This window comes from Amphiprion ocellaris, chromosome 12 (assembly GCF_022539595.1).
Source record: "Amphiprion ocellaris isolate individual 3 ecotype Okinawa chromosome 12, ASM2253959v1, whole genome shotgun sequence".
In the NCBI taxonomy this organism is placed as follows: Eukaryota; Metazoa; Chordata; class Actinopteri; family Pomacentridae; genus Amphiprion; species Amphiprion ocellaris.
In genome coordinates this window covers 19,717,413-19,735,665 of record NC_072777.1, presented here as the reverse complement: position 1 = coordinate 19,735,665, position 18,253 = coordinate 19,717,413, and the positions used below count along the sequence as shown (strand labels likewise).

At 40.0% G+C, this 18,253-nt stretch overlaps 1 protein-coding gene across 2 annotated transcripts in view; it reads left to right on the top strand.

The window, feature by feature from the left end:
• Positions 1-2,108: 2,108 nt before the first annotated feature.
• Positions 2,109-18,253, top strand: part of scara3 (scavenger receptor class A, member 3) — a 31,357-nt gene continuing 15,212 nt past the window's right edge. Inside the window, exons 1-3 of one of the 2 annotated variants that reach the window (XM_023299685.3) lie at positions 2,109-2,319; positions 2,462-2,575; positions 15,897-15,932. In XM_023299685.3, the coding sequence (XP_023155453.2) occupies positions 2,569-2,575; positions 15,897-15,932 (43 nt within the window). In that variant the 5' untranslated portion in view covers positions 2,109-2,319; positions 2,462-2,568. Of the gene's footprint in view, positions 2,320-2,458; positions 2,576-15,896; positions 15,933-18,253 lie in introns of both variants that reach the window. The other variant, XM_023299686.3, reaches the window with a different exon arrangement.

Here is an 18,253-nt window from a genome sequence, read left to right as displayed (position 1 = left end):
GTTGCAACCATTAGCACACACTAGCACTGTTTAATACATTGAATGGCCATAGTGAATTGTCTTCACTTCACTTGTCTCTCATTCTCTTTGCTCTTCTCCACTCTGTGTTAAGCTTGTTCAATGCTTGTCGAATCCGCGAGGTCTGTGCGGCTCTGTGCGGACAAATTACATCATTTATCAGCCACGCCCCCTCGAGAGGCCCTTCTCACGTGGAAAATTTGCACCTCCACATTTTTCTAACTATGCAGATGGAGATGCACAAGGCACAATGGCAGAGGACCAGGACTTACTCGTAGCTGAAGTCCAGAAATACTGGCACTTATATGATTCATCACACAGAGATCACCATGACAACCGAGTTATGAACAATTCATGGTGTGAAATTAAAACTAACTGCTGAAATGCCACTATTCGGTAAAATGCCATGTTAAGTGGTGTAAACAATGGCAAACTTCTTCTACTGTAGTTTAGTACTAGAGTAGACCAGGTAGACGTGTGTTTGCGACACACTGCCCCCTGCAGTTTGGGAGCAGACGCTACACAGAGTATAAAGTCACACACATTCTCTCGTGAAGATTTCTGCGCGGCTCGTTTGCGCAGAAAGCATAACCCAGCCTTAAGTCTATTTCCACCGTTTGTTGACCACAGCAGACTCCTGTATGGAAACAGACACATAAAGAGTGGAGTGAACCAAACATGCACTGAGAAAGAGAAGCAGAGGAAAGTCTCAAAACAGCAATGAAGACTCCATGTCCATATGATCTGTTCTTATTGAAGTATTTATGTTCAGAATTGTGTGTATGGCATCTTTAATTTGCTCTCAATCGAGTTCAAGCCAATTAAATTTAGTGTTATTTATATAGCGGCAATTCGCAACATACACCACTGTTCAAAAGCTTGATTGTCACTTAGAAAAGTCCATATTTTCAAATGAAATACAGTTTTTTCAATGAAGATAACATTAAATGAATCAGAAATACAGTCTAGACATTGTTAATATGGTAAATGACTATTCTAGCTGAAAATGGATGATTTTTAATGGAAAATCTACATAGTGGTACATTTCCAGCAACCATCACTCCTGTGTTCTAATGGTACATTGTGTTAGCTAATGGTGTTGAAAGGTTAATTGATGATTAGAAAACCCTTGTGCACTTATGTTAGCGCATGAGTAAAAATAGGAGTTTTCATGAAAAACATGAAATTGCTTGGGTGACCCCAAACCTTTGAGCGGTAGTGTATGTCAACTTATTGCACATCCCATAGTGAGGTAATGACCTTATGAATTTTAAACAAAGAACAGAGAACCCAATAATCCAAAGCTGCTTCTGAATTCCCTATGAGAAAGCAATGTGTGCATAGCTACGCATCCATGCATATTAATCTTTACATGCAGAGCTTAACAAGGTGTTTTATGTAACGCATCTGTGATTGAACTTTTTAAGAGTCTGCAATATCCTCAACTATTTATTTAGTAGTACATGCCTGTATTAAAATGCCCCAGTGAGTGCAGGAGAGGAAACAAAGGAGCTGACAGTCAAAGTTCCCAGACAGCCACTGGAGCTGCCTTGTCAGCTGGATGGCCGGATGTGTGTGTCGGTGTGAGAATTACACCTGCTGTTAGTCTAACGCGCTGCTGGTCGGGGTGAGCAGGAGCAAGCTGAGAAGACTGCAAACTGGTGCCAGATAGGGATTATAGCTTTGACATGTGTGTTGTTGTTGTTGTGTGTGTGTGTGTGTGTGTGTGTGTGTGTGTGTGTGTGTGTGTGTGTGTGTGTGTGTGTGTGTGTGTGTGTGTGTGTTCACAGAAACCATTTTCCTGCCTCACAGGCCAAGTCCAAAGATATCCAAGGTGCTCACTCCACAATGTTCATACATTTGTTAGCAATTAGCCTCGGCCACAAAACTGACTTTCAACAGAACACATGGACCCTCCCTGCCTCTCTCTCCCCCTCCCTTTCATTTTTTTTCATGCTGTCCCTTTCCAGTCCCTCCCTCATTTTCAACTTTCTTTGTTCCCCTCCCATCTCTCTCTCTCTCCCTCTGTTACCACTCTTCTTTCTTTTTATCCCTCCTAGCTCCACTTCTCCCTCCCTCCTTCTCTAAAGTTGCACATGGTTTCTGTCTGAGGAGGTTTAACTTCTCAGGCTCTGGATGTGAGAGGGATGATACTGGAGAGCTGCAGGCCAGCACACATGTTCAGAGCTTTTTACCAACTTCCTATAGCAATGACAGAATTTCTAGAATATATGAAATAATCTAGAAACTAGATCATTTCTTATGTTGCAGAAGTTTGGTTTTTATTCAGCCATATTGGATGTGGGTGATTCCTCTTTTTTTCTTTGCAAATCTGTGGAAATAAGTATTTAGGAACTTTGGGCTTTCTTCCTTTTGGAGACTTTGGTGACAACAGTCTGATATCTTAAAGGTACTGACTACTTTTGCTGTTCTTCACCAGTAGCTTTGTCTGGAGAAAAGGTGAAGAAGACTGCAGCACGGTCGCCATCATCAGGTTGAGCACCAACAAACTGAACAAGATTTTTTGCACACAGTCTGCAGCCAAAAATCATGAAAGGTAAAATGTCCTTCTTTAATCTACTTTCTGGCTTTCTCTTTTTCTTCTTGTTTGGAAAAAGCATTTAATTTTTTTTTCTAAGTGCATTCCCCAGTGTGGAAAAAAGCTGAAAACGTAGACGGCAGTAATATTTGTCATGGTGGCATGCAGGCACCTGCACAGGGCAGTGACCACATATGCTTCTCATCAGCTCAGAATCTTGGCAGCGCAGATCCTGAGAAAGTGCACGTTTGTTGTTGTTGGACATGAGACTTTGATCAGTCAGCTTTAAATTTCTACATGTGTCTGTGTGCGTGCACCACAGTCCTGTTTCATAAAACATAAAATGTTCTCTGGCCCTGCCAATCTGCCGCAGATTGACTTAATATCCTCCTTAAAAGAGGGCGAGTGAAAACAGTTGAATTTGAGCGTTTTCACAACATGGCATGAATGGAGAGCTGCCAGTGGCTTTGAAGAGGGCAGGAGCTCTTACAAGGTTCCCAGACTTGCAGTATGGGAAGTGAAAGGCTGACAGAGATGGGAGGATATGGTGGGAAAGAGGGGATGGTAGAGCAGGAATGAGAGGGAGCAGGAAGAAATCCTCCCCAAAGGATTACCAACTTGAAAAGATGCTAAGAAATGTTGACATATTCATTACTAACATTAATTGGAATATAGTGGATTTATTCCTGTTATTGTTATTGTTGTTAACTTAAAGCCGGGCTATTCTGTTTTAATTATCTCACTTATTTGGAAGTGTTAGATTGCAAATTCCCACACTTTACATAGTTACATTCGAAAATCAACACACAGAAGAAACTATCACTGTCAGAATTGTCCAATATGATAGAATTACAATTTTTTTTGCTTGTAATTGTGGTTTAAATGATATGGGAAGAACACAATAGAATCCCATCTACCAGCCAGTAATTATCCAAGTATAGCTTTATAATCACTACTGTGGGTTAGTGGATTTGGAGATCGTAGGAGGTGTGTGAACCTGACACCTGAGATGCTGCCATACTGAGGTTAAGTTTAGCTTGTTGATCACTAAGTCCCTCCAAAGTTTAAGGCTGCCTGTTTTTTTAAACCCCAATGTCTTGTTTTTCTCATCTACTTGAGTTAAATACAGAAGATGTGAGATGTACAAATGGATTTGGAGTTTAAGGGTAGTGTGTTACTGCTGTCACTGCTGAGTTTATTAGAAAGAGAAACATAACTGCATTTTCAATAGGTCATATGTAATGAATGTCTGATTATTGTTTCTTGCACAACTGCAAATCATTGGGGAGTGCAATGGAGCTGTGCAGTACTTAGCACACAATGATCAATCCTGGTTACTAAAACTTCATCAATTTTTCATCATCATGGGATGTACACTCGCTCATAAGGCATTTTTTCCTACATGCAATTACAGTCCATGCAAAAGTGACTCTTTTGAATTTGGTCCATTCAAATCAATAACACTGGGAGAATCTAGAGGAGCTGTATGATTATCAAGAATTCATTGGCTTGGGTTGCAGGAGAGGGCACATCCTAACTAACAGCTGAGAGGGACGCTAATACTCACACTCTATGGGCCTGAAACTTCTGAAGTTTGCAGAACTATTGAATATGGAAGATGCTTGGAAAATGTCCACACCTGAGTAACCGTTGTGTAAATTATTTCCAAAATCCGCTTTCCCATTCAACTAGGAATACTTTTATGTATCAATTAACATCCAATACATTCATACTCTTGAAGATTTGCTCTGTGTTTCTCGCTATACAGAAGTTTTAAATCTGGTTGTCATGCATTTTACGTTTGCCTGAGCTTAAGAGGGGACCAACGGTGACAATGGAGATGGAGCAGGCTACAGCAGCTAGGAGTATGGTAGAACCTGTGGTAGAAACACCTGGGAAGTGTCAGATAAAATAGTAGGAATATATAGAAACTGAGTCACAGTCTAGCTCCAGGCAGCACACTGAGACTTGGGGAGAGAAGCTGAAGCATGAACCACAGAACGACACAGCAAATTAACTCAAGAACATATACAGTACAGGAGTCTTCCCCGCCCAACAGTACAGGAGGTCTGCTAATGTGGTTTCCAGCCCTGAGCGACCAGAACAAAATATGCTGCCTCATACATTCCTAACAGGGTGGGAGAGGTGGGAGAGGAGGGAGAGGGGTGAGGGGCGGGGGGAGCGTGGGGTGGATTGAGGGGAGAGAAAGAGAGGACGGGGGACAGGTGTACTGCTGGTCTACTGAGAGACATATATTCTTGTTTTCAGTTCTGTTTTTGCAGCTTTATGAATTTACAGCAGAGGTTTCTTGAATTTAGACTGAAAGGAAACTGAATATCAGAATGTTGTATTAACTTTTCTTTCTTCTTCGTTTGCTTCCATTAGCTTGGATTCATAGACTAAATATTTCTGCTGGACGTTTTCTTGTTTTAACACCAACATTGGCAAATGAAAATGCTGAATGTGTAGCAAATGGATCTTTAACTAAGACATTAGCATTATTATCACTTCAAAACTGGAATTTTATTGCTTCAGCCTTTTTTCCTACTTTTATTTACATGTAATAATGTTGTTTAGTTATTACTTCGCCAAAGAACGCGGCAAGTTATGTAACGATCGGTGTTGGTTTATCTGTGTTTTAGCAGCATTACTCAAAAATGGACAAATGGATTTGGATAAAATTTTCAGGGATGGTCAGAAATGACACAAGAACCAAGTGAATAGATTTAGGCAGTGATGCGGCTTATAGTCTGGATCCATGGATTCGTTAAAGATTTCTGTATCATTGCAAGAAAGTGGCACAGCGTCACTGTAACTATGGCCACAAGTGAACACTACATCAGTTGCCTGCTGATGATCACGATTGTGATCCTACTAAAAATCCACCAATTTTTAAAAAGAGTTCATCTATCGGAAATCATACTACGACTGAGCAGTCTTGGCAGAGTAATGCACTCTCTGAGTCAACGTACTTTAGGTTTAGGTTCACTTTTCAAAGCTTACAAGGGCCTGTAGTTCCTATTAAATGAAATAATAATGCTACTGCATATAATGCTATATTTGGCAATACAGTGTTTTTATTTATATTTACAAGCATGAATATCTTTATTCGCAAATTAGTTGTATCCTTAGATGAGAGGGAAATACTTGATTAAGCTTACCCAGCTGTTTGATTAGTCCAACATTAAGGGTATAAAATGGTCAGTTGAGGTATATTGTACAATCTTTGTGAATTTCACTAAAATTCTTCCATGTAGATGATTATTCAGAAGAAATAATTCTCATTTTTCGCCAAGGTAGAAAGTCCTGCACATTTTTGGAAACAGCACATGACTAGAAGGAGAGAACTAAAACTGTCTTCTGTGCAGTATGACCCAGTTATAAGATAAGATAAGCTTTTGTTAATCATACTGTGAGGACATTTGCAATAGCATATAAGCATTTTGAAGTGCAATAAGAGAAAGAAAATTCAAGTTGAATATCTTTGATCACTTTTTTTTTTTTTTTTTTTTTAAACAAAAATTGGAAGAAAGGTGGAACCAAGCTCTCCACACTAGATGTTTCTCACTACTCTGTACACCTACTCATTACATTAAGATACTTCACCGTGGGGAAAGTATCTTGCAACAAACTGCTACCAGCTTGCTCCTCTGTATGCAAATTTTGTGTCATGCTGCATTTGTTTGTCTCTCAAGTATGCTTTAATTTGTTCTCAATGTGTCTCATTTGTTTCCATGATGTGTAGATACACCCTGCAGTACAGACAACTTGCAAATTTTTTGTCACATCAAAAATGGCTTCTCAGTTGTGCTGAGAATTTCAATTTTGATAATCTTATTTTTTACAGGATCTGGTGCCAACATATCATGAGCTTTATTGTAATATTTCTTGCAGGGTCACAGAACTGTAGTAACATGCATCAGCTACTATTTGTTGCTGTTTTGCTGCACTCAGAGTTCATGCTTATGTTGAAGCTGTTGTATCTGACACTGCAGTGGAAACAGATGAGCTGACAGGGCTGGTTAGGAGGCCATCCTAGTTGATGTTTGTGCCACTGTACCTGGACCGACTTCCCACAGATTTTTTAAAATTATTTTTAAACGTCTGAAGTGTGGGCTGCACAGTGGTGTAGTGGTTAGCACTTTCGCCTTGCAGCAAGAAGGTCCCTGGTTCGCGTCCCGGCTTTCCCGGGATCTTTCTGCATGGAGTTTGCATGTTCTCCCTGTGCATGCGTGGGTTCTCTCCGGGTACTCCGGCTTCCTCCCACAGTCCAAAAATATGCTGAGGTTAATTGATCATTCTAAATTGCCCGTAGGTGTGAATGTGAGAGTGATTGTTTGTCTTTGTATGTAGCCCTGCGACAGACTGGCGACCTGTCTAGGGTGTCCCCTGCCTTCACCCGAGTCAGCTGGGATAGACTCCAGCCCCCCCCCCCGCGACCCTAGTGAGGATTAAGCGGTGTATAGATAATGGATGGATGGACGTCTGAAGTGTGTGCTTGTCTGGTGGGAGGAGTTTGAGCAGAGAGGGAAGATAGCATGAGGGGGGCAGTATTTTTCCCTTTTACAGATTTCTGCATACACCCGCTTTAATATGTGTTGTACACACCCACTGGCCTTCCAGCACTGTAAACCTAACCAGCCTTGTCTTTGTGTCCTAGTCCAGGTTGTCCAACGCAGTTTAGTCCAGACAGCATGTGATGCATTTGTAGGATCGTGACTCTAAAAATCTCTGTTTCACTTGCTGGACCACAATAAAAGAATATCCTTTTGTATTGGCTCTTCTATAACTTCAGCTTCGTAGTCTGCAGCAACACATACCAGACGTTTATAGTTTTGCGAGGAGACCACACATTCCAGTCAGAGGGCACCTAAATAGCTGGGATGTCAACAGAGTTGGAAAGGCACTCATTTGGCTTTATGAGTTGTGGTCAAGACCTCCACTCTGATCTGGAGCAGGGCCCATCCTCTGACTCTGGCTCCACTTAGGACTTGGAGTTGCTGAAGTTATTGAGGGAGATTTTCTGGTTAAAATAACTTAAACAAACTAAAGAGAGAAAAGGAACATCAAAAGCATGACATGTTGAAACTTTACATCTTTATGCGGAACTGGCATCTCTGTTGGCATAGTACATCGGATCATGAAATGATGTGGTGAGGTCAGAGGGCATGTAGACCATGCTACCACCAAGGATAACATTTTGCACAATCCCCTGGTGAAAACAGAAACCAGAGCGAGGAAGAGGGGAGGGAAAGGGTGGGGAAGGGGTTTGGAAAGTCCAAAACCCTTTGAGAGAAACCACAGCAAGGAACCAAAAACATGAATTGGTACAGATGGTTAGCTGACTCAAGTACAGGCCTGGCTCTGTCTCAGAGCACAACAACATTTGAGTTTTTATTCATTTATTAAATTTTGAAATTTAGACAGCTGATAATTTTTGGCTGCTTTCACCTGCTCCTTAATCCCTTAAGGAAGAGATTAGAGAGAAATCAGAAATGTGCAGAAAGCAGCTCTGACATAGTAAGTGACATGTTTGTCTCCTGTCCTGTGTAATGCTGTTTAAATGCGCTGCTAGCCCAGACATCTTCATAGGTGTTGTAGCTAGGTATTGCACACTGTCTAGACATGTGGCTTTCATACAATATTGCACAGAATAATGAGAAATCATACTAGCATTCACTGAAAGCTCAACAAAGGAGCTCCTAAAGTCCTGCAAAATGATTTGATATTAACTTTTGCCCCAAGACTACAGTTCATTCAATTCAGTTCAGTGTAAAATGTCACGTGCTATGTATGAACAAGTTTGGTTAGGTTTAGGATAGTGTGACTCATTGAATGGGAACTTTGGGTATTAGCCTGCCATTTACTCCATCGCATTTCTCTTCCTTCTCCACAACCTGCAGGTTACTGTTTGCAAATTTCTCTTTACTGTGCAAAACAATAACAGCTAGAAAAGCACTCAGAGAGCGCAGTACTCTGCCAAGGCTGCTCAGTCATATCATTTCCAATGGATAAGTCCCAACAAATCCACAGCGGTTGATTTGTAGAAGAATCGCAATCATGTGATCGTCAGCAGGCAGCTGATGTAGTGTTCACTTGTAGTCATAGTTACAGTGATGCCTTGCCACTATCTTGCAATGATACAGAAATCTTTAACAAATCCATGGATCCAGGATATTATCCGCATTACTGCCTAAATCTATTCACTTGGTCCTCGTGTCATTTCTGACCATCCCTGAAAATTTTATCCAAATTCGTTTGTCCGTTTTTGAGTAATGCTGCAAAAAAACAGACAAACCAACATCGATCGTCACATAACTCGCCGCGTTCTTTGGTTCTTTTCCACTTTTGAATTGATAATAATGCTAATGTCTTAGTTAAAGATCCATTTGATACACATTCAACATTTTCATTTGCCAGTGATGATGTTAAAACAAGAAAACATCCAGCAGAAATATTTAGTCTATGAATCCAAGCTAATGAAAGCAAACGAGGAAGAAAAAAAGTTAATTATATATAAATTTGATTTGATTTGATTTGTTCTGATAATGAAATCAGAATAGTGTTTGTGCATGTAAAACGTCTGACCATAATTACACATTTTCTGAAATCTTAATCAAGTGTTTTAGGTGCCTGATCCATACAACACCTTAATAATGAATTACACACCCTTAATCTGTTATATTGCAGTTCAAGTTCAGCTAGTGCAGTAAAAATAGGGTTAGGGTTAAGGTTAACTAACCCTAACCTTAACCCTTAGCTAATGGTGTTGAAAGGCTAATTGATGATTAGAAACCCTTGTGCAATTATGTTAGCTTGGGTGACCCCAAACTTTTGAACAGTATTGTATCAACATCCTTGCAAGGCTATACAATGACAATTTATATACATATTTTGTAGTTTTACTGCAACATGTTCAGACTTACCAACTGTAAGGAAGGGTAGTTGAATTTTTTTGCAAAAAAAGTTTAAAAAAAACCTAATTAAATCCAATTTTGTTTGGCAGACAAGTTCAGTTTTTCATTTCTTATCCCATCAAACCTTGCAGCAGTTATTTCCAACGACACCTAAATTAAAATTAAAATAAAGAAGAAGGTCTCTTGCCAATGAAAGCAAACAAGATATGTTGTTGTTTGCTCATGATGTACAACAAAGAACCAACTGGAGGAGGTAGGTGTGATGGTAAAGAACAGGACCCAGGAGACAGGCATGTTTCCTGTGTGGGACCTTTATTGTTTGACTTAATAGCCTATTTTTAAAAAAAAAGTAATTTAATCCCCTTGATTGCCTGCTATCAATGTATATTATTTTCATTCATATAGGCCAGTAAGGACTTCCTCTGCCTTCTAGATGCCCCAGTAGACAAATTATCATCCATTTGATCACTGGTAAAAAGAAAGTCACCCCAATAATATCAGAAGCGTCTGTGAATAGGTGCATGTAAAATATCTGGTGGAGTTGTCACCTGGGAAATGTACAAAATGGAGCTTCAAAACATGTGGTTAACATGTGCACTGTGAGCAAATCAGGATCATTTTCTTAGCTTAACCAAGTGCCTAAACTTAACCAAACACTGACTGAAAAACAGTGCGCAAAAGTCTCCTTGATGTAAATTCACTGACTTAAGCCTCATCCATCCCCTCTAGCCTCAAATGTGGACTTGTGCAAAATTTGGGCCATACCCTGCCATTTTATGGGACGTTAACAGCCTACTGAGCCTACTAGAAGGTGAAGAAACCCCCTACTGGCTCATATGTATGAGAATGTGCTTATAACGGGTCATTTAATGGGCTGACAACATCCAAACTAGGCAACCTTAAACAATTGACCAGTATTATTGTTTTCCTTGTGAGGTTGAACCGTTTATTTTAAACCCAGAGGGCGTTTTTCCTCCCTCAGTGCAGTTTCTTTAGAGAAACAAGTCATTGACAGAAATTCAGACCAGTTGGATCGAGACTGTGTTGCAGGAGTGACTCTGAATAATCAGATCCCACCCAGTTACAGGAAAGCAAAGCTTGTTATCTGCTTGGCTTATGCAGATGCTCTGTGTTTGTTTAATTTAGGGGAAAATATGTTGCAGAGGCCAATTAAGCTGTTGGTTAGTGAGGCGCGACAGACTTTGAAACACAATCTTTTCACCAAAGCGAATATGCTCTTAGTTCCACAGTGTTTTGCCTGACTGTATAGGTGTGACCTGGCATTGCTGTGTTGTGCTGCTGTCACATCAGCTCAGTTCTGCTCTGTGTGTGTTGGACAGGTCGACTTCCTCACTAACGAGACAGACATGAGGGTTTTTTCCACAGAGAGCAGTGAAAACAAGGAGAGAAAACTGAAAGAGGGAGGGAGGTGAAGGGGGAGAAACATAACCAAGGAGCTGGTGGATATTAGAGGGTGGATACGGATTGTGATATTTAGAATTGCAGCTTCCAATAACAAATGTGCTGATATTTAAGCATTTCAATCTGAGCAATTTTATACCACAAATGTCAAAAAATGTCAGCAATTCAGTTTGTGCCCCAGAAATGTATTTCAATCAGAATGGGAAAGTCTGAAGGAGGATTTAGATCAGTTTGGGACATGAAAGCTGCACTGAAACCCAGAATAATGATGGCATGTGATGTTACTACCACTCTCATTCTCATTCCTTGTACTACTACCTTCACAGTGAAATTGCTAACTTTGACATGTTTTAAAAACAGCACGTTTACAGCAGTGAAATTTTTCTTTTGAGCACTTGGAGGAAGCAGAACCAGTTGTGTCCACCACATTTGAGTTTACAAAGCTGAGAAACCTGTCATCATAGCACAGAAAAGCATATTTACACATCCAAGAGACATAAAACAGCATTACCAGCTATTTTGTTTTGTTCCAGGCAATATAAGGTGAGTATTATTTGACTCTGTAGCTGATCAGTGCTCCTATGTGTTCACTAACCAGTTGCAAATGTTGTCTGGTAGGTAGTCTTCAGGGTTTGGAGGTGAGCTATTTACTGAAAACATGTGCCTCTTGTAGCTAGGAAGATGTGATGAGGGTGAACCAAACCAGTGAAGCTGTGGGTCATAAAACCAAAAGAGAGACCTGAATAATGGTACAACAATATAGATTGTATGTAAAAGATACATACCTTTCTTTATTGATTATTTCTTTAAATAGCACCATAATTTACAAAATGGACATCATGCTGTGTTTAAAAGTTTCCAAACTAGTAACCTAATATCTGTTTACTCGGAAGATGCCATAGAAACACACTTTGACAACATCACTTTTCATTGTGTGAAAAAGAGATCAAAATGAATTTGTCAATAAGTACATCCAGCACTGTCTCCAGCAATGATCAACTTTTAGACACATTCCACCAGCTACCACACTGGAGAATGTAGATTTAATGCAGAATTATTGATATAACATCATATGTGATCCAATCTGCTGATTTTGATTAGCTATTCACTCTTAACTGTCCTCCAGAGACATGCTGAAATTTGACATTTCTTCCAAAGAGTAATCTTCTCCTTGTCCTGGTTAATTAGCTTGTTTTAATTAAATTTTTTTTGCAACTGCAGACAGTGTGAGTCTGCAGTTCTTTTCCCCTCTCCTCCTATTTTCCTCTCCCTCCCTCCTCTCTTCATCATTACGCCAACCTCAGTGCTTGTGACTCGTCCAGACCAGACCTGACCTCAGCTGTTCCACCACTGACTCACATAAACATTCATCTCACTGTGACGTTTGTAAGGGTACCGTCAAAACTTCACTTCACTAACACTGTTTCTAGAGATATGTCTTGTGAGTTCATTTTCTTTTTCTGTTTTTTCCAAAATTGACATTTATGTTGTCTAATATCACCCCAGTGCAGACCCTTTGTACATCACAACCTGTCTTATCATACTACTTAAAAACTTAAAGGATGGTATGGGATGAAAATGGCTGACTTCATGACACATGCACAGTAGCTTGAGAAGTCGGTGAAAAGTTAGTATTAAAACATTCTGTATCTGTTGGCAAATACACAACACATACAGTTTCTGGTCTTCACATATTGTGGTTGTGTGTTTCCGGTTTTGTTCTCCAACCAGCCATTTCTCTCTTTTTTTCTTACTTTAACAGGTCAGATATCTCATCATGTTAAGCTGATGATGTGGTTGACCTCAGAACCTGAACCATGGCAGATATTTCAGCTGAAAAATTCTGCAACATTTTGTGTTAACTTGAGAAATCAAATAAAATAGAAAAATAAACGATTTAAAACCAGTGAATCCACAATTGGTCATAGTTGCACAACTTTTTCACTTACATAAAACACAAGAGAGTGAGGTTAAGTCTGAAATGCCAGACCAAACAACTCTTTATGCATGTGCTCATTTTCATTTAGCAGAAGCTGCAAGTACTGCAGCTTCTGACTCCCTATGTCTCAAAAATTGTTTTGCTACAAGAAGAACACCATTGAAAACCCGCTATTAGCTTCAAACACTCGTCATGTGGGTCACAGAGATGTCTCTGGGAAGTTTATAAGCGTCCTCCCCTCAAATTACACAAACATTTACCATTCAATGTTGGAAATATGCACATTCTGTCTAAAATATGGCTAAATACCTCTTTCACTAGCATGGTTAGCTGTTAGCTAGATATTTGTCCATGACCAATGTGAGGAAATGTTTAAAGACATGCCAAGGAAGTGGCGATGCAAATGTTCATACAGACAGACCAGATGGAACAGCCCGACCTCTTAAGGGGACTCGCACCACTTTTAAAGCTGGGGTAAGCAGGGTTTGCTGCCTCACTGGGCAAAAAATCCACGAGTCTACCAGTATATTGTAATTCACATTGTTTGAGAGGTAACTAGAATTCTCCACCTCCTCCTGGCTCTGTTTACAGGTTTTAGAAAATCTAGCCTGTGATGAGAGATTTTAAACAATCACAGCACTGCTCAATGATCAGATGAGATAGTATAAATAGCAACAAAGACGAAAATGTCAAGTGATTCAGAGGTGCAATCGGTTAGATATAAGACTTTTGACTGGACTATTGTGTCCATGTAGTGGGAGGAGCTTAGAACAGCGGGAGAGAGGGATATATTTTTATATTACGACTTTTTTCTCCTTTTCCAGATTTCTGCCTACTGCAGCTTTAATATACACAATATGTGAATATCAGGACTGAGTAAAACTAACATAGATGCCAAAAACTAGATGGCATAAACATTCAGTGAAGAAGTATCAACCTGTAAATCTTTTTGATTGATTGATTGATTTCTTTATTTTTGTATCATGTACACAAGTGTGCCTAACCCTCGTGGGTTTACAAGACACCAGCATACTAGCATTTCAGCAATATATCCAAAGCACACTTTATTCTGCTGCTCAGTTCTCAAACAAAGTATGTTACCTTGTATCCCAGGCCTGGCAAAGAAATTCTGCCATGAAAAAGGTTCCCCTTCTAAAACATAACTCCAATTTTTCATTGTCATCCAACCAAAAGTAATCAGTATAAACAGAGGACATCTTACTGAAAAGTGCCTCCCTTACATCTTCATTTACAGGACAGTAAAACATAAATCGAACCTCATTCTCAACTTCACTTAAATTACACAGCAAACAAAGTCTGTCTTTCTCTGGATTAACATTAAACCTCCATTTTTTTTCAAGCTACTGATAACGTTCCTGAGTGTCAAACCAAGATATTTATACTGGTCAGTATATGACAGCACTACTGGACCAAAATTAAAAATAACTGAACTTCTCTCCAGTGATTTTCTCCTGATAAGTACTATTTGTGTTTTTTCATGACTTGTCACTGATCTCCATTTCCAGCATGATTCCTCGACATCATTCAGCATACTCTGCAAATGTTCTTCATTTTCAGCAAGAACTACATCATCTGCATATAATAGTATGCCCACAGTCTGATCATCAACTTTAACTCCCAAATTAGAGGCCTTCATGTGAATAGCTAAATCATTTGCATAAAATACAAGACAATGTTGGTGACAAAACATCTTCTTGTTTCACACTGAATAGTTGGGAAAACCATTCTGTTCTGTATTCAATAACTTGAATGTGAGCAACAGGGGCCAGATAAAGGGACTTGATGGCATGATAGAACTTTCTATTAACACCAGATTTTAAAAGCATGTATTGAAGAAGCTCTCTATTAATCGAATCAAATGCCTTCCTGAAGTCAATAATACAAACATAGATCTACTCTTCTTAATTCTCACACGTTTAAGGGAACTGACTACAAATATATAATCAATAAATGTAAGATTGACGAATACAACTTATACACAACTAATTAAACTTATGCCCTATAACTAAGACTGCTAGTAGCCAATCATCTGACTTTGAGCCTTATGTGGTGATTAATGGAGATAATCAGTCATTTTAGTTGGAGTGTGACTTTAGTGTTCCTTTTGAACAAACACAATCTTCCATTTAAGTACAAGAAGGAGAACATGAGAAACATTTCACAGCCGCATTACAAACCTACAGAGAAGCATTTCATCCTCAGAGCAGCAAGTGTTTCTTTAAAACAGACATCTGTCTCAGAGACATCTTTGCAAAGTCAAACAATTTGATGTACTAAGGAAAACCACTTTCAAAATGACTACACAGATTATATTGTTTCAGCAATTAAGACAGTCAAGTCTGACAGTATTTACTTAAAGGCCACCTCAGACTATCAGTAAAGTGTCTCTCATCAGCTACTCAAGCTATGTATATGTGCGTTTTCCAGCTCTTTTCCTTCAGACAAAGTCTCCCCTGTGATTTGACTGAATGGTTAAGTGTTTCCTAAACATGGAGCTGCACACCAGCAGAACCTCAGGTGTCGAGCTGGATGGCGTACAGTAAATGACGTGCTGTATAAAGTCCATAGCGGTTACATACAGCTATGAAAACATGAAGTCCAATGTATTGTGGGACTTTAAAGTAAACCGGTTTTATTTGGTTTATTAGACCCTCTGGTTATATTCTGTGATATTTCTATAGCTTGTTCCAGTGTGTGATGACAGCCTCCGCAGACTCACAAAACACACAATACTCCCACCAGAATCACCACACAAAACCAACAACTGTTCTCATGCTTTGCACCACTATGGGGCTGATTTCTACTGAGTGAGCAACATCTGAGCAGAAGAAAAACATTCACTTTCTGAGATCACAGCCTCATGTTGCACACAATGAGCACAATGCCGAGACTTCAAGGAGATGGACTATGAGGCAGCTGGTTTGTGTGATTTATGACAGGATTAATAAAACTTGTTGGTGGCTCCAGTAGAATTGAATTTCAGTCAGTTTCATTTTTTTAAAATGTCTGCTTTGTGTCTCTCTTTTTTTCTCTTTGGCAGACAACTATGGTGGATACGAGAACCAGCTTTTCAAAGGTAACGATCAAGTTTTCTATTGTTCTGGGCCAACAGGAACTGATGTCAACAAGTTCATTTTACATTATATTACTTGTCTCCACATATACACATAATTGTATGCCCAAGCAGACAAGCCCGATTTCACCATGCTGGCTTGGGTTTTATTGTTCTCATGAGAAATCAGCATAACTGGTCTCAGAGAAAAGCAAAAGAGCTTAATGCTGCATTCGTGATACATAAGCATTGTCATTTTTGGACTTGTAGAGAGTGTTCACATAAATATCCAGATCATAACAGCAACTAGGCTTGCAGTTCACAGTTTTCCAGGCAGAAGAACTGCTCTGTAGAACCTTTTCCAGTGACCTTTTTGTCAGAGAAAATGCACCTACTCCAGTGTAGGGTAGCTACTTTTCATTGGTTAAACTCAGAGAACACAAATGCTGATTGTTAAACCTGGAGAGGATGACGAGTGCCATTTTTCTCTCTTGATGTCCTAATCAAGTAGAAGTCTACCCCACCTCTAATATCCCATCTTCAATACAAAACTCACTTGACAAGCTAGCATAACATATCATACATACTCATAGAAGGGGAGTTGTGTCCTGAATCTTCAATTTTTTCTTGTTTTGGTGCACTCTGAGTTAATGTCATGGTTGAAAGCTGTCGGGTCCTACATTGCAATGAAACTAGAGAGCTGAACGGTCAAATTTCAGGCTGTACCTGTAAATGTTAGCGCCAACTCGTGCCTGCCCAGAGTTCCTGCAGTGGAAACCCATCCATAGATTCAATTACAGCAGTTCTTCTCAGTTTCACTGGATAGTATTTCACACAGGCACGTCAGGAGCCAATCAGCTCACACTGTTAAACTGCCTTCCTTTGTTTCCCTGTTAGTACACTCCACAGTGTTAGATCATTATGTTCAAAGTTAAACCATAGACAACAAGTGCAAACTTGCTACACCTTCTATTAAGGTAAAATAAACCCTTGAAGCGTTTTCCTACCGATGTTTTTATGAACTCCATAAACAGCAATATTTATCCAAAGATCTCAAACATCACCACAGCTCTGCTTAATGAGACCATATACGAATATAAAACAGTATTTCCGGTGCAAAATTATCCATCGCCTTCCATTCCTTATGACATGATATGTTACGCCCGGCCTAGGGGTCACTGTGCGTAACACGAAGAGGCATCCTTCCCCTGGTCCCAAGCATTTCCAACACACGTTTTCGCATAAAATTTAGGTATTTATTTCCCAACAAATTTTAAGAACTGAAACAATGGGGACTGGTAACTGAAAGCGACAGTGAGCAAAACCAAAAACAACAAACAAAACGCCACTAAACTATTAACCCAAAACTGATCTGCCAAAAACAAAAGGTAAAAAGAACAACAAAGTCTAACCTCAATAACTCAATATTAAATCCCTAAATCACAGCTGATCACTGGAAGCCAAGTGTGCTGACGTGTAGGTTGGAAGCAGGGTAGGATGTAGCCACGCCCTCGGACCCTCTGACCACGGAGACGACGTCACGGTTCCGCCTTTATATCGCGGTCTTCCTGGTACAGCCAATCAATCCAGTGCCGAGCCGTCATCCTGGCGACCAACCGTGGCCGTGGTGCGGCGCAGCCCTATTTGCATACATGATGGGGACATAAAAAGGACACACGCAGCACAGGAAACTACAATAACGACCGCAGTCGTAACACCCCCTTCCCCAAGAATTAAATACCCCCCTAAGGTATTTAATTCAAATAGGACCTTGACAGAGTGTCAGCCAATACATTTTCAGAACCCTTCTTATGACGAATCTGCAAGTTAAAATCTTGCAGCAAAAGAGACCAACGCATGAGCCTCTGGTTGGAATTTCTCATCCTAGAGAGAAACACTAGAGGATTATGGTCCGTGAAAACCTGAACTGTTTGTGAGCTAGAACCTAGATAAACTTCAAAGTTCTGCAGGGCGAGCAGCAAGGCCAGTGCTTCCTTTTCTATGGTACTATAATGTACCTGATGCTTGTTGAACTTTTTAGAAAAGTAGCAGATGGGATGGTCGAGCTTCTGGTCGTCTTCCTGCAGGAGAACAGCGCCTGCGCCCCACACACTAGCATCCACCTCCAACTTAAAAGGACGCGCAAAGTCGGGCGCAGCAAGAACAGGAGCGCTACATAACAGAGCTTTGGCTGACTCAAAAGCAGCTTGACAAGCGGGGGTTATCTCTGGAAAAATATCGCTTCAGCATGTTAATATGACACACAAGAGTTTTTCTTCTTCGATCAGGAGTTTTAATGATGTAATCTGTGTCACTTATCTTACGTTCCACTGCGTATGGACCAC